The sequence below is a fragment of the Sphaerodactylus townsendi genome, linkage group LG03, assembly GCF_021028975.2.
Source record: "Sphaerodactylus townsendi isolate TG3544 linkage group LG03, MPM_Stown_v2.3, whole genome shotgun sequence".
In the NCBI taxonomy this organism is placed as follows: domain Eukaryota; kingdom Metazoa; phylum Chordata; class Lepidosauria; order Squamata; family Sphaerodactylidae; genus Sphaerodactylus; species Sphaerodactylus townsendi.
Genome location: NC_059427.1, coordinates 106,818,895 through 106,834,210, shown reverse-complemented (window position 1 = coordinate 106,834,210; position 15,316 = coordinate 106,818,895). Strand labels below are relative to the sequence as shown.

General features: G+C 40.3%; 1 protein-coding gene across 2 annotated transcripts in view; it reads left to right on the top strand.

Moving 5' to 3' along the window:
• The first annotated feature begins 3,608 nt into the window (after nucleotides 1-3,608).
• The window catches only part of GABRA1 (gamma-aminobutyric acid type A receptor subunit alpha1), a 46,055-nt gene continuing 34,347 nt past the window's right edge, over nucleotides 3,609-15,316 (top strand). The window contains exons 1-3 of one of the 2 annotated variants that reach the window (XM_048488573.1): nucleotides 3,609-4,106; nucleotides 6,197-6,285; nucleotides 10,307-10,419. In XM_048488573.1, coding sequence (XP_048344530.1) covers nucleotides 6,212-6,285; nucleotides 10,307-10,419 — 187 coding nt within the window. In that variant the 5' untranslated portion in view covers nucleotides 3,609-4,106; nucleotides 6,197-6,211. Of the gene's footprint in view, nucleotides 4,107-4,130; nucleotides 4,249-6,196; nucleotides 6,286-10,306; nucleotides 10,420-15,316 lie in introns of those variants that run through there. The other variant, XM_048488575.1, reaches the window with a different exon arrangement.

The window sequence follows — 15,316 nt, the reverse complement described above, 5'->3', positions numbered from 1 at the left end:
TGAGAGTGAGCGAATGAGAGAGAGGGAGGGAGGGAGAGAAAGAGAGTGGGGGATTTGTGTCCTGAACTAGTATGATTGATCACAGAGCAATATTTGCTATCTAGGTCCTGTAGAAGCTTATATCTCACCCGTTCACTATATCTTAATGCATGACGCCTGCATTTTCATGTTATGTTCAGTTTTAATTTTATGCATGTTACATTTGATGGAAATTTATTAGGCTGATTATTTTATTGGGGGGAAGAATAAATTTGCTAACTCATATTTGTTGCAAATATCCCATAGTTAACTGTGAAGGGTGGAAAAATACATTAACTTTAGTTAATCTTCATATGTTATAACAAAGTACATTTGTTTTTAAGGGAAGATATGAAACTGAATCTTTCCCACTGGACTGAGAAATCCCATAATGGGGTGTTTTCTAAAGCATTAATCCAAACACTCTCACATTTCATTGAACTCACGGTGTCTGTTTTCATATCCTACAGGAAACAACCTTTGGAATCTCCAAGCACGATTCAGGAAAAAGGTGGGATGAAACTGGGAGGTAACACTTTCAGAAAGTCTAATTAGGTTGGAGCAAAATAAGACACAGTTAAGTGCTGGTTGGCTCCATCAAACTAATTCCAGGCTTATCATTGGCTACTCCTATTTGCTAACTAGCACAAGTGATACCCACATCCTATTCAAGATTAAAGAAAGCTGTACGAAAATGAATACAATGGAAAAGACATGCCATGGAGGGTTTATTTTTCCTAAAACAGATTAGAACAGAACTAACCAAATAATCTTCACAAAAATAAATCTCAATTCTCTTGCACATATATTGCAAAACTTTGAATGTAACACTTTGTGATAGAATGTAAAATTATACATTGTGCTGATTATAACTGGCAAAAGAAATATAGATACATTACCTCTTGGCACACTACAGCCAGGGTGCTTCTCTCCCGCCCCCCCTCTTCTTTGTAAACTGTTACTGCACTATCAAGCCCCAATCTGGTGATGTGAAAACCTCACTCTAAACCTATCTCTAGTCTACCAATTCAAGGCTGGTGTAGTATTAAAAAATATCCTGAAGATTTGAAAATAACAAGGAAAAATATAAGACTTAAAAATGAGCACAGTGCTGAAAGATTCTTTGCTCATGTGTCTTCACTGAAGGCCATAAATAGAGCTTTTTCATTCAGAAAGTCAGACAATGACTCTCCTCGGCAGTTGGGCAGTAGCCCATGATAACCCTGATTTGTGTACACACACTGTTCATGTTTAGTACACTGAACAACATTACCTAAAGGCCACCTTCTGAAAAATCTCAAAGATGGCAGGGCGTGGGGAGGATATTTGATAAAGCAATCTTATGTGAGCCCTTTGGGTAAGATCCAAGAGGATGCTTGGCAACTGGCGCTGTTTTTTCAGAGTTCACTATTCAAGATGGGGGGAATTCTCAAATTGTCATAATGCCAGCAATTTTTTAAAAAAGAAAAGTAAAAATTCTATGAAAGTAGCTTCTGAAAAGATCATTCATAGGTATGCTGCCTATATGATGTTTGTGAGAAGCAGATAAAAACTGGCAGAGCGGAGTCCGATTGATTACTATTGTTATTACATTGTGAGTCTTGATCTCTATTCTACTTAGCAGCCTTGAAGTTTCTTAACAAGATTGGTACTTATCTAGATTCTGATTAGCCTTGCTTTATTGCTTGTTTTGTATATTTAATTGTACGTTTGTGCATATATCGTTATTGTTACTTACAAGTAAAATTACTTCACTCTGATGGGAGATATTTGCTTTTGATGCAGTTGTTTCAGCCTGGTTGGTACATATTATCTCTTGTCCACCCTGTGGTTGTGTATCTTCCCCTTTTGCTCATTATGGTGTCTGTACAACATGCATGACTGGATCACAACTTAAGATATTCCTGAACTGGGATATTAAAGTCAGAATGAATTAAGCTCCTTTTTGTGCCATGTGTTTTCATCTCCTGTTGCCTACCTGGAGTGTGCACATACACTGGAACATATACTAAACTTAAAACAATTTCACAATTTGTTCTTCTAAGCATTGTGGGACCAACTGCACAGCCTGCTCGTAGATATTTTATTGCAATTCAGATACTGAATCTATGTGTGGATTGAAAGCACACTTTTAAAACATCCTCTATGGAATCTGGTCTGGAGAGTCCATAGCTGTGCTGCTATGCCACTTAACTAGAGAACAAATCCCTCTGAACTGAGTGAAAGTGACTTCTAAGTAAATCAGTGTGGGATCACTCCAGAGATCATGCTTACAGCCCTTTGAAATCAATGGCCAGGCTAGCCTTATGGAGTATGACAAAGGCCCTCTGGTCTGAAGTCATGGAACTGGTAAGAAAGAAAGGTCTGGGCCTTTCATTTACAATCCCAATCAGAACATCACATAAAAATTCTGAAAGTTATTCAAGCTTTCTTAGTTTCATTCATTCATGAGCTTCAGTGTGGCCATATTTTAGTTTATTTCAGTAGTCCCACTCCACTCATCCCCCAAGAAACATATACTTACTGCTGTGTCCCTGCCATCCCTAAATTAGATACTACACGGAGACCAAAGGTCAGTTTCCATTCACCAGTCTTGTAATATACGCCTACAGATAGAATGCAAACTCTGCTCTGTTGAACAGTGTTCTCAAAGGTTAGAACTTCCGCTTTCCTACCATTATGTGACTTAAAGTCCTGCCCTTTTCGTCTAGTTTCAGCACCACGGAGAGCAGAGCACGGAGAGGTCTTTCAAAGCATGTATCAGTCCTCTGTAAAGTGGCTCTGTAAATAGGTCCATTCATAAAATCGGAGGCTGAATCCCACAGCTGGCTAATGGGGGGAGGAGACAGGGCAGGGGCGATTATATCTATCTACGGAACGTGTGCGTGCATCCTATGTACCTAAAGAAAACCCAGTATCAAACAGGGCATGGCTGTGTCTTATGGGCCACCTGATGTTATTATTCTGCTGGGCAGTGACATGTCATTGAGAGGAACCGGCCATGTCATTGAGAGGGTGCTTGGCAGGAAAGAAGCTTTTTATTCCAAGGGATATTAAAGAATCGCTCTCCTGCATCCTTTGGCAAAGGCAGGTAAATCGTTCATTCAGAAGCAGACCTGGCGTTCAGCTGTGTGAACTGACGCTGTCCAAACACGGTATAAGAACCCACCCGCCCCTCCCCAAAAAGCCAGTCTCGCCTTGCCATTAATGTAGAAAAGATCGCTCTAGACAAAACATGTCGCCTCCTTATTCTCGACGTTGTGGAGAAAGCAAGGTGATACAATGCGTCTCCTCTATTCAACAGAAGATCTATACACACATTCTCTTCAGAATTTCCCAGCTGGCTTCATTCATATTGATAAGCCGACTGAATTGATCCAAAGACTGAAGAACAGGGGAAGACGATGGGGGGGGGGGGGGGGAGTGAAGAAGCGGGTGATTTTGTTTACCCCGTGCCACCCTTCCACATAGCCTGTTTGGTCAATTACATCTGTCCGAAGAGTGTTAGCTCCCCCTCCCTCCGGTCCTCAACAGATCCCCCTCCCTCCCCCCTCCCCAAATAAGAATCATCCTCCCAGCCGCAGATTGGGGAAAGGATTTGAGAGTGCAGTCCGAGAGAGAAAGGATTAGGGCCGGAGCGCTGGAAGTTAAATTGTGCTGCATATTTTTTTTTGAAAAAAAAATATGGGCGGATTGGTCTCTAGATGAGAGCTTGGTACCACCTTCCTTTCTAAAATAAAATCTCTCTGGCATGAAGTCACAGCCTATTTCACATCCGGTTTACCCCGGGACGTACTACTACTGTCTTGGTAAAGAGCAAAGCCTTTTTTTTTTTTTTTTGGTGGGTCGAGCTGCGCGCTGAATCCCAGGCATAGAAAATCGGGGTGTTAAAAATCCGAGAGCGGAGCGGGGCCGGGGGCGGCGGCAGAGTCCATGATGGCTGGGAGCGCCTGAATGAATGAGACGAGCAGCAGAGGCTCCGCCGCTCTAAGGCGCCCTTTGCCTTCCAGCAGCCGCGGCTTCTGAGGCGGTCCTCTCGGGCAGACTCGCCCAGTGCATCGACGAGCCGGTGCACGAAGGGTCTCCAGGTAACAACCGCTTTCTTGCCTGCTCCAGCATCTGCCGGGGAGGCTCTTCTCTCTCTCTCCTTTCTCTCTCTCTCTCTCTCTGGGCAAGGGAAGAGGCTCTGTGGATGGAAGGGTCTCATTTCGCTTTCTTCTCCCATAGCAGGTACAGCGCCGGCATGATTTCCCAATATTTACTCCCCCCCCCCCCCGCCATCAACCCACCTCCACCGCATCCCCCTACCCAGGTGGAAGATCCGCAGCGATCGATGGGCAATTGATAAGGGGAGGGAAAAGGGGGGCTAAGCGGTCTGCGAGGGGAAAGGAAAAATAATGGCACCCATTGGGGGAGGGGGCGGGGGGGCGACTTTTAGAGGGAGGGCAGAGAATACAAAGTTGCTCCGCAGGCTGCAAAAACAAGTCTCCGTCTCCTCCTCGGAAGCAGGCAAGGCTTTTCCACCGGGCTCCGGCAAGGCAGCTCGCTTGAAGGGTTTGGTTTGCAGCCGAGCATGGGAGAGGCGTGCGGGCGTTCTTGCTCTTTCACGGGGAGCTGCTCGAAATGATGGGATGGGGTGGGTTGCAATAGGGTTGTGGTTCCCCTTGAAATGCCATTTGGGGGGCATTGGATGTGTATTTGTGTGCATTTTCTACAGGCTGGCGGGGATGATGATTTGGTGATTTTTGTGTATTCGCTTATTTCATTCTCCACCACCACCACCACCACCACCCCCCCCGCCCCGCACAAGGGTGGAGTGTGAGCACAGTAGGGGACTGGCATTTTATGACCGTTTGGCTGAGGAGCAGTGCAAAAGTTGTTAGTGTAAAAAGGTGCCTGGGCTTTTTTGCATTTGTAGATGCAACACTCCTTTTGCAAGGTGAGCAAAGCAAGGCAACTCACACCCATGAGAATCTCTCTCTCTGTCTCTCTCTCTCTCACACTGCCTTTCCCCTACAGCCCTTATGGAGACCCCCCTCTTTCTTTTGCCCACCATTGCTCAGTGTTTTCACTTCCAGGGCTTCTACTCTGAACACATTCGTCCTCTTACACATTCGTTCCCTGGTGTCTGATAGTCTGCTTCCTAGTTTTGGTTGGCTTAAAAAAAGCAATGGCTTTGTTGCTGCTGATGCTGTTTTCATTGTTTTCCAAATAGTCTCCGTGCCAGGAGAAACCGTGCATATTTTCTTCTTCTTGGTCAGAGCAATTCAAGTAGAGTGGATTCCAGCACTTGTAGGCAGACACCATAAAGCAGGCAGCAAAGCTACTGCCTGAGCAGGCAAAGTGAATGGTTAAGATTGCTTCCAGAAAAATCACCTAAATTTGAGACTGGGGGTGGAGAAAAGAAGAGGGCTAGACACACACACACTCTTTCTAATATAAATGAAAATGGACCTGGGCTCCCCCCCCCAAAAAAAGTGCAAAATAAAATGGAGTCTTTGTAGCAGGGGTGTCCTCACAGAAGACTGGAAGAGTGGCTAAAGATTTAGGTGAGGGCAATCCTCATGCAATTATCTGCAAATGATTTGACTATGAGGTATGCTTTTTAAATTGATGGAAGCTTCAGTGTACGAAGACAGCAATCCTGAATGAGGCTCTTAAATGTTGAACTGCTTCTTCATGTGTAATGGCTTGGTAACCTAGAGGACAACCATGGAAATCCCTCCAGAAGAAAGTTCTTTCCATAAAACCTCCTATACAGCTTCAACACCTCTGGGAACATTCTTGCTAACACTGACTGACACAGTCAAGGGATGGTCTGTCCCTTGTTAAAGGTAAAAGAATATTTACGTCCTTTCCCAAAGTTGTTAGAGCCATTTGAGGGGGAAAGATTGTAGAACTTCGTAAGCAGTTATAGTTGAGAGAAGCAGAGCTCTTCAGCCTTAAAGGAGGTTAAATATAGGGTGTTTCATACAGTAAAAAGAAGAATTAAATCTCTAGAAAACCAGAAGTTGAAATTATTAGGTGTGAAATGGATTGAGCCATTTTTTGTCTGTCAGTGGCACACAATCATTTACTTCTTTGACTCTAAGGAGAACAATCTATGCCTAGTTTAGATTTATTTCAAGTCGAGTCAATTGCAAGGAATATTTACTTATGTTTAATATGTTGTTTTCAGTTTTCCCGATCTACCATGAAGATGACAACTCTTCTGTATGACCGTCTTTGGGCCTACGCTCTCCTCATGAGCACACTAACTGGAAGAAGGTGGGAAAAGAGCTTTTTAAGTATATATATATATATTTATATATACACCAATCTCAGTTTGGAACTCTCTCTCTCTCTCTCTCTCTCTCTCTCTCTCTCTCTCTCTCTCTCTCTCTTTAAGTAGTTACCAGAGAACCAGAACCAGGCAACACATGGGATGGGCTACTGCTAAAGTGTATTTGAGGGAAGTTAATCCTGCTCAAATCCCAGCTAAATCAAAATACGAGAAGATTGAAAGAAACATCTGTAGTGCAATGCTGTTCAGAAAGGCTTCAGGAAACACTAGCCACACTGAGGGTAGATTAATGATTTAAGTGCAGCTAAGACTACATAGTCCTTTATATAGAGAAAATGTGCAAGGCACAGCTTCCTTTTAGCAATTTATATATGGGTCTCTTGGATTTTTTCCCCCCTACCCTACTGAAATGAATGGGATTGGTCTGTTAATACTGCCCCAATTTATTAGCACTATCTTATTATAACAGAGCTTATACTTCAAACCAATGGTGTATTTGAATGTATTGATGATATCGCCTAGGTACCTTAACCTTACCGATTAATTGAACTTTTGGAGTCAAATAATCCTATGAATAGGAAGAATTAATTCACACCAGTGTAAGGATTTGTCTCTGGCACCAAGGAACAGAGATACACAATACACAGAATGGAATATGGGGAATACTCTTGAGTTGCCAAGTGGATTTATATAGATTATAGTTCTGTCAATAATGTATCTAATTTATATATCACTGAAAATGTGGTCTGTCATTGAATTGCAAATTATGAGGAATATTTTTGTACCTCTAAGAGATCTGGTTCACATCCTTTATTCAGAAACCTTTAAAATATTGTAATAGTTTGTTAAGATAAAAGTGTGTTTGCATAGAATTGGCATGGTGGGGAATAATCAGGCAGATCTTCAGCATTTCTTCTCAAATGACACGACAAGAAAACTGACAATGAAACAAAAGATATGTACAGCTTTAGCTTCTGTAGCCCACGAATGGAAAAAAAAACCCTCAGGTTTTCTCAATAAAAGGAAAAGGAAATTGTACCTTGGCTATCTTTCTCTGCTTGATCATCTTGTTCATGTCATGTGATGGCATGTATGTTTCACTGGAATTGTTGATTTGGAATTGAGAATCAAGATGCATTTGCTTGCCTTTGAAAAATTGCATGAGGTGTCACTATTATAATGACCTGTAGATGGAGTTAGTGCACAGTGTTTTATTATACAGTTGTTTAGTGTGAAACCACAAACACAGTAACTGACATTTTCCTTCAATATGTTCAGACTACACATTGGAAAACAATAATTGCCCATCCAGGTTTAGCTTATAGCTTCTTACACAGAGAGCCAATGTCACATATAGTGAAAATTCACCTGCCTGTAATTGGGTAGTTCTGTTTATAAATGCTACCAATGCTTGTGTTAGTTTGTGAAGATAAATTACAAAAGAAAGTGTCTGTAAATTTGCATTTTAATTTTTTGTAATATCAGTTGTCTGTGCTATTATTGTATGTTGTCCTATTCATGGAAAAAAGGATAGGGTGTTTATCTAGAAAAAATAAAATCTAAATGTATGTGCAAACACCACTGCAGCCAGAAATTGGTAGAGGTCCCTCTACACTGTTATTAGTACGTGACATTGGAATTTAGATACCTTTATGAATACACATGTACTTATTGCAAGAGTATTGGACAAACTGTAGATGTCATTACACACACATCCAAATTAATATTACTTTACATCTTAATTGTTCACTGAATCTCCATAGCTTACAATGGGACATAGTGAAGCATTACTGCCATGACCATTGTTCTAGCCCCCTTTCAACTCAAAAGTGAGGTGGAAGCTCAGCAGTACTTGGGCTCCCAAGAAACAGACCAGTTTCCCAAGAATTTTGTTGGCTTTGCACATAATGGCACATGCACAGTGTAGCCACATTGAGGGCCACTCTGCTCTTGGATAATGTACTCTTGGACTAAACATATTCAAAACTGGTACTTCATGCAAGAAAAGATGGATCCTGCATTTCTGTCGACTGCATCGTAGCTGAAACATCTGAAGGAGATCTTTTATGTTTGAACAAAAAATAGATGCATTTGTGGATAGAAACATTCACCTATCAAGGCTGTTGAAGGCATGTTTATGGTGTGTTTTCAAACATATAAAATGACCTTCAAATGTTACAGAAAAGACATAGTTGATCTATGTTGGAAATGTAAAGGCCTAGATTAATCTTAGTTACATATTGCTCAACAAATATAGATTTTCCAAGAATCACAAAGGGTTCTCTTCTGATGCTTAAAAACATCACAGGGAATTAAATATCCACCAGTTTACAAATGTATATTTATGATTATGATTAGGTTAGCTTAGAAAAGCCTGATTACTCCTCATAGAGAAAACATCTTATTGGTAATTATTACGTGTACAAAAACCACAGTGTGTGTGTATAGACACATACTTTTATATATAAGGATTATAAGTGATGCATCTATTTGTATTAAGCTCTTATTAGAATTATGAAGGGAAAATTGCTGTTTCCTTTGGGATGTTAGTTACACATTTATTTGAAAAAAAAATCAGAATTTTTCACCAATGAAATAGGATATGCAAAGTTATTCTTCTCTATATTTACGATCTTAGCAACAGAAACATCTAGACATTTACAAAGGTTAAATTATAGCTTAACATTGCACTGTATATTTGTTAAAACTGATTATTATTGGTCAGAATAAATGGAGCTTACAAAATACTGATTCGGTTGTTGACATTCACAAACAAAAGTTTTGGAAAAGATGCCTCCGTTAATCGTATCACACCAGATACGTGAGGTAGACTGATGCAGTAATAATGTATGTGACAAAGTGATCAAGAGGAAAGCTTGGGGTTCAAGGGCTAAGTCCTGCTGAGTTTACACTGGCAAATGTCCCACTTTGCAAATAGGAACTTTCTCAGCTAAAGGGCAGAAGAAGGACTGCAAGATTTGGCTTTAAGACAACCATGATAGATGATTAGGAGAAAACAGCATGACTTGTACTTGAGAGTGCAGAAGAGGAATCATTCTCTTAATCACAAGTACTTGAGATATTTGAGAAGAGGTCAGAACTTAGCTCACATCCATGGCAAACCCATAGAAATAATTTGCTACAAAAATTATGTACTAGTTAAACTGCAGTGTGGAGGAAAGGAAACTGTCACCTTTTGAATCAACAAACCATTGGCGAATGCTTTTGGCTATGATAATATAGAACGATTTGAACCTGAACCCAAGCATTGTCACTTATCAAAATCAAATAATGGTATTGAACTTGTCAGGTGTTACTCTATACTACAGTTATTGGATGCAGATTTGGGTACTAAGCTTGACATCTGGGAGAAAGAGGGAAAACATCTAAAATAATCTCAAAATGTGGCCTCTTGGTCTAAAGGACATTATTTGGGTCTGCTTTCAGGGGCTTCTCTAAAGGGGTACAAGAAGCAAAAGGATACAATTTTATTATAATAAAAATCGGATTACAGATACTACTAATGAATCTGCAGGGATGTAGGCAGGGATGTATAATATAAAGATAACATCAATGGTTACAATACTAAAATATTTCCTTAAAATCTGGAACAATTCTTATAAAATCTATATGTTCATGACTGAACTATCAAATCACATATTTAGACACTCCACCAATTTCATTTATGATAGATTTCATTCTGCAAGAAAATAAACTGTTTTGAGGTTCAGTAAGGAAATATGCTATCCTGCACCCACAAAATGCAGTGCAGAAAGCAGAAATACTGTGAACGTGAACTAATCATCCATTCCTAGTTTGTTGTGAACTTTTTAATGAACATGCATACTTTGAAGAGATAATATTTAGGAGAAACAACCCTGTAATACTGTCACAGTCTGGCATGATGGAAGAGAATAAGCAAGTGTATACAGATTTATGAGGAGTGATTTTGTAGGTTTGCTTGTGGATTAATATTTATAATGTTAAGAGTACTTTTTTTTTCAGCTATGGACAACCTTCTTTACAAGATGAAATTAAGGACAACACAACAATATTCACTCGAATTCTAGATCGACTACTTGATGGTTATGATAATCGCCTGAGACCAGGATTAGGAGGTATGCATCACTTTAATTTCTGGATTCACTGTAGAAACAATAACTATAAAATTATTATTTATTTGCTTTATTTTTTTTAAAAAAATGCTTCATTTTGTGTTAAAGTGCCATAAGGCAGTGAAGTGAATATGTGACTGCTAAGGCGTAGTACTTAAGTAATTAGTTCAGCAGCATATCTTAGCCAAATCTAAACTAATTGCCATAAATCTTGATGACTATATGTCTAAATTCTGTCTAAATATGAAATATTCTGGACTCCCTGATAATTTTGATGGAAAATCTTAACCCAAACATGCCAGTGAAAATGTGAATCTTCCTTTACAAATGAAGCATCAGACTTTTTTTAAAAAATGCATGCATTTTTACTTTTTTCTCAGTCTAAAGATGAAGCCTCATTAAATTAATGTTTGTGGTTAAGGGGTCATTGACAAAGGTGTGAGGAATTAATGTAAATACTGCCCACTCTGTTTACTGAATTGAAGACTAGGATGCTTGAGAAGAAATAAATTTGGGTTCCTCTCTGTCCTGTCCTGAAAAGCATAATAGGCGATCTCTCTACAGTTCCAAAAATGTTGAATAAAAAAGAGTGGCTTCAAATGTAATGATCTGAACAAATACAGTGCATTTGTGCACCATCATCCAGACCTAAGGCTTCTCTGTGCTATTTCTGTTTTTGGTAAAAATTATTTTATTGATGCAGCTCTCTAGTGTTCATTTCTACATTCCTATTCTTAAATAAGAAAAGGCATCTCTTTTTTTTAAAAAAATGTTAAATTCTACTTTTATACCAAGACGAAGATTATTTACATGCAGCTATATTACAGAAATGAGGCTGCTGGGATTTATATCAGGTGCCTTTCTATTTTCTATTTCTGATTGTTGTTAAGGATATTCTTGAAGGTCTCCTAGCATTCAATAGCAGATTTAGGGGGAAGTTATGAGATGAAATTAGTTATGTGATGTTGATTAGTATGTCTGATGCACAGCTTGGCACTGAAGAAGAACAAGCCGTCGAATCACAACGGACTCATGGCAACCCCACCCACAGGGTCTCCCATTCAAGTACTAGATTTGGTCAGCCCTGCTTAGCTTGAATGTTCTAATCAACTTGGCTGTTGAACCCAAGATATATTATACTAACAGCTGTCACCAGTGGTTTTGATATGACGTACTTCACTGTCTTTGACGTACCACAAGATTAATTTTTAATACAAACTCAATGACTACGAACTTCAACTGAATTTAATATTTGTTGTATCTTATGTCTCAAAGTCTTATATACTTCCAAGGTCATAAGACCTTATTTTGAGATTAGAAGCAGGCACATGTGCATGCACATGTACAAATGGGAAAGAACTGAACAAGCAGCCAGAGCTTTGAGTTCCATTCCCATAGCAACCCAAACCATGTCTTGCCAGTTCAGAAGGTGGAATTGCCCGTATACCGGAAGATGTCAGAAAATTGTATTGGCTGATCAGAACTGTATGGATAATTAAATTCACTCCTCAGTTGTATGGGTTCACTCAAAATCTTTCCCATTTACCAGCATTTTGGGCAAGTCTGAGCTGACTCCAAGCCTGTCATGACCACAGGCAGCATATTTGCTTGTGCAGGGTGATGTTGCCTATCAACTTCAAGAATGTACACTGTTTAAAGGTTCAAATGTTGATGCATAGCACTGAAGAATTAATCCACCACGCTCTTTGAGTACTATTTAGTTATGATTAGGTGCCTCCCCACATTCTAAAATGCCTCAGTATGTCCATCTATTACATAATATGCACCTAACCTGCATGAATCCTTACTAACCCCTCAGGATCAAGCCAACCTTGATAATCCAACCTTGATAAACAAATGTGAAGCAAATGAAAATAAAAAAGTCAGTTGTCCTGGCCAATTAAATAAAGAATGGAAAACATTTCTTTTCAGACTAGGTTGCCAGTTTGGGCTGAGAAAAACCTGGAGATTTTGGGGGTGGGGCACGAGGAAGGAAGGGTTGGGGAGGGGAGGGACTTCAAAGGGATATAAGCTGTAGCATCCACCTTCCAAAGGGGTCATTTTCTCCAGGTGAACTGATCTCTATCACCAGGAGATTTGTTGTAATAGCAGGAGATCTCCAGCCACCACCTGGACCCAAAGTGCTAAGCTCACATTATTGCCACAAGGAGGGAACAGTCAAGAGCTCCATGGCAAAACAAGAACAAAAAAACTCTCAACCCATGTCAGATAAGGTGGGAGTGCTATGAATAGCCTCTGCTTTCACCTCATCAGCAGTACAGCTTGAGGCAACTGTTATAGCACTCCTACCCCAATGTCTGCTGCCTACTTTTCTGAGGGGGATGGGATGAACGATCATTCTGATTGCTATGTGAGCAGGAAACATCCTTGCTGCAACAGAAACACAAAGCAAAATTCCACTGCTGTCTGCTGCTCTGCCTAATGCATACAAGGCCTTTCTCTGGTTTCCAAACCATTTGCTAAGCATAAAGAGATGAAAAAACATTCAAGTATCAGGTGTGTTTGTGCAACAGAAAACTAAAAAGTTCGATACTTGTTGCTGTTATTTTTAACAATCTGTCCTCCAAGAAGCTTTCATTTACCCCAACACTGATAAAGGTGCACTGTCTCATCTGTCATGGAGTGCCTTTTATCTGGTAATTCTATTATTTTCCCCAGTAGATGGTGAATAAAGCCTTTGAGGTTTTTCGTTTTGGGGGAGGGTTGTTTGCATTTGGGAATGATTATCTTTGAACTTTAGCTTTCTGGAATGTTGTTTGTAGAGCGTTCTGCTGCTAGGAACTCGAGAAAAGAAAAGCTTGTTTTTGGACTGAGAATTTTTAATGTAACATGTAACAAAACAAGTAATTATTTTGTTCACTCGCTGTGATAATATTTCCTCCGCTTTGATGTAAACCTTGGGATTAGTTCAAGAATAAATATTTTTGATTCTTGATTATTACAATGGTAGGTTTCAGTCTGCCTTAATAGCAAGTATCACTGAGTATATTGCAAAAACACGTCTGTGTACAACTTGGTTAAGAAGAATATATGAATTATGTTATTGTTCAGTGTTGTCTTGTTTCTTTTTCTTGTCTGTTTATACTTGCTAGAATTTGCCGTGCCATAAGATTTGGATCAGTGCAAGCATCTCAGCCCCAGTACTCCATTTAAATGCTAGAGATTGATAGGAAACAGGATTTAGGCTGATGCAATGACCCAGGGGTGTAACGAGGCAGCCCTGGGCAAACTGTAGCCCTGGGCAAAACTTGAGTTGGATGCCCCCCCCCATGGGTGGCCACTCCACCACGACCAAATTTTTTTTGCACCAGGACATTGGTGCCTGCAGGGGGTGCATTTTTAGACATATCAGCACCAAAATTTCAGCATATCATCAGGAGACTGTCCTTATGCTACTCCCCACGTTTGGTGAGGTTTGGTTTAAGGATTCCAAAGTTATGGACTCCCAAAGGGGGTGCCCCATCCCCCATTGTTTCCAATGGGAGTTAATAGGAGATGGGGGCTACAGTTTTGAGGGTCCATAACTTTGCCCCCCCTGAACCAAACTGCACCAAACTTGGGGGGTGCCATCATCTCCAGATGATACCCTGAAATTTTGGTGCCGATACATCCAAAAATGCACCCCCTGCAGGAACATCCTAGAAATTTGCCCAAGAATCTTTGTTCTGCATTGAGTTTTCTGCATTGCTGTCAATGGGGGTTGCAGGCTGAGGGGGGCACATTTCTGAAGGCACAGTCTCAAAACTTTCAGGGTCTCATCAGGAGACTGCCCTAAAATACCCCCCAAGTTTGGTGCAGTTTGGTTCAGGGGGGCCAAAGTTATGGACCCTCAAATCTGTAGCCCCCATCTCCTATTAGCTCCCATTGGAAACAATGGGGGATAGGGGCATCTCCTTTGGGAGTCCATAACTTTGGACTCCCTGAACCAAACCTCACCAAACCTGGGGGGTAGCATAAGGACAGTCTCCTGATGATATGCTGAAATTTTGGTGCCGCTAGCCTAAAAACTGCACCCTCTGCAGGCCAAAAATGGAAAACCACTAAAATACCCAAAAACGAACCCAGCATTTTGATGCCCCCCACAAGGTGATGCCCTGGGCAGCTGCCCACCTTACCCAATGGACATTACGCCAGTACAATGACCACTATAACAGTTGATCTCAGACAGGCTCTTGTGAGTTTCCCTTTGCTTTTTCTCATCCTATTGTCCTGCCTCCTTCAGGTAGAGCTGTCACACTCTTCACAGTGAGATTATCACATTCTTCTGCCCCTGACTCCCACATATATATTCAGGTTTTGCAATGCATATCCTCAAGAGTTCACAGTAATAGGTAGCTGGGGGAAAAACTTAATTTTGTTTTTAGCTCATAATTAAGTACAGTCTTGTTGAGTCATAATACAGTTTTGCATTCTAATCTTCAACATTTATATCCATCCATGTTTGTCTAATAAACTGATAAGTTTTGTTGTTGTTAATATTGAGTACTATTGGATTGGATTTTAAATCAGGTCATTTGGCTTATAATTTTCAAAAACTGGGGCCTATTTTGTGTTTGACTATCTATCAACCATGACTTAAGGCATTAAAACAAAAATTAAGAAAACAAATCAATAAGGAGTAGTAATACATCCTTCGCTGTGGAAAGGTTCTGCCATTGCCACTAACTGCACATGGGGCAAACAGTGAAACGTACATCTACAAACTGCTGCAGTGCAGTTGGTAAGGGTCAGGTGAACATTATTATTATTATTATTATTATTTTATTCGATTTTTATACCGCCCCATCCCCTGGGGGCTCTGGGCGGTGTATAGCATTTAAAACAATGTATTAAATAGCATTTAAAAGCAGCAGTAAAACTCCTAATACATTTACAATTT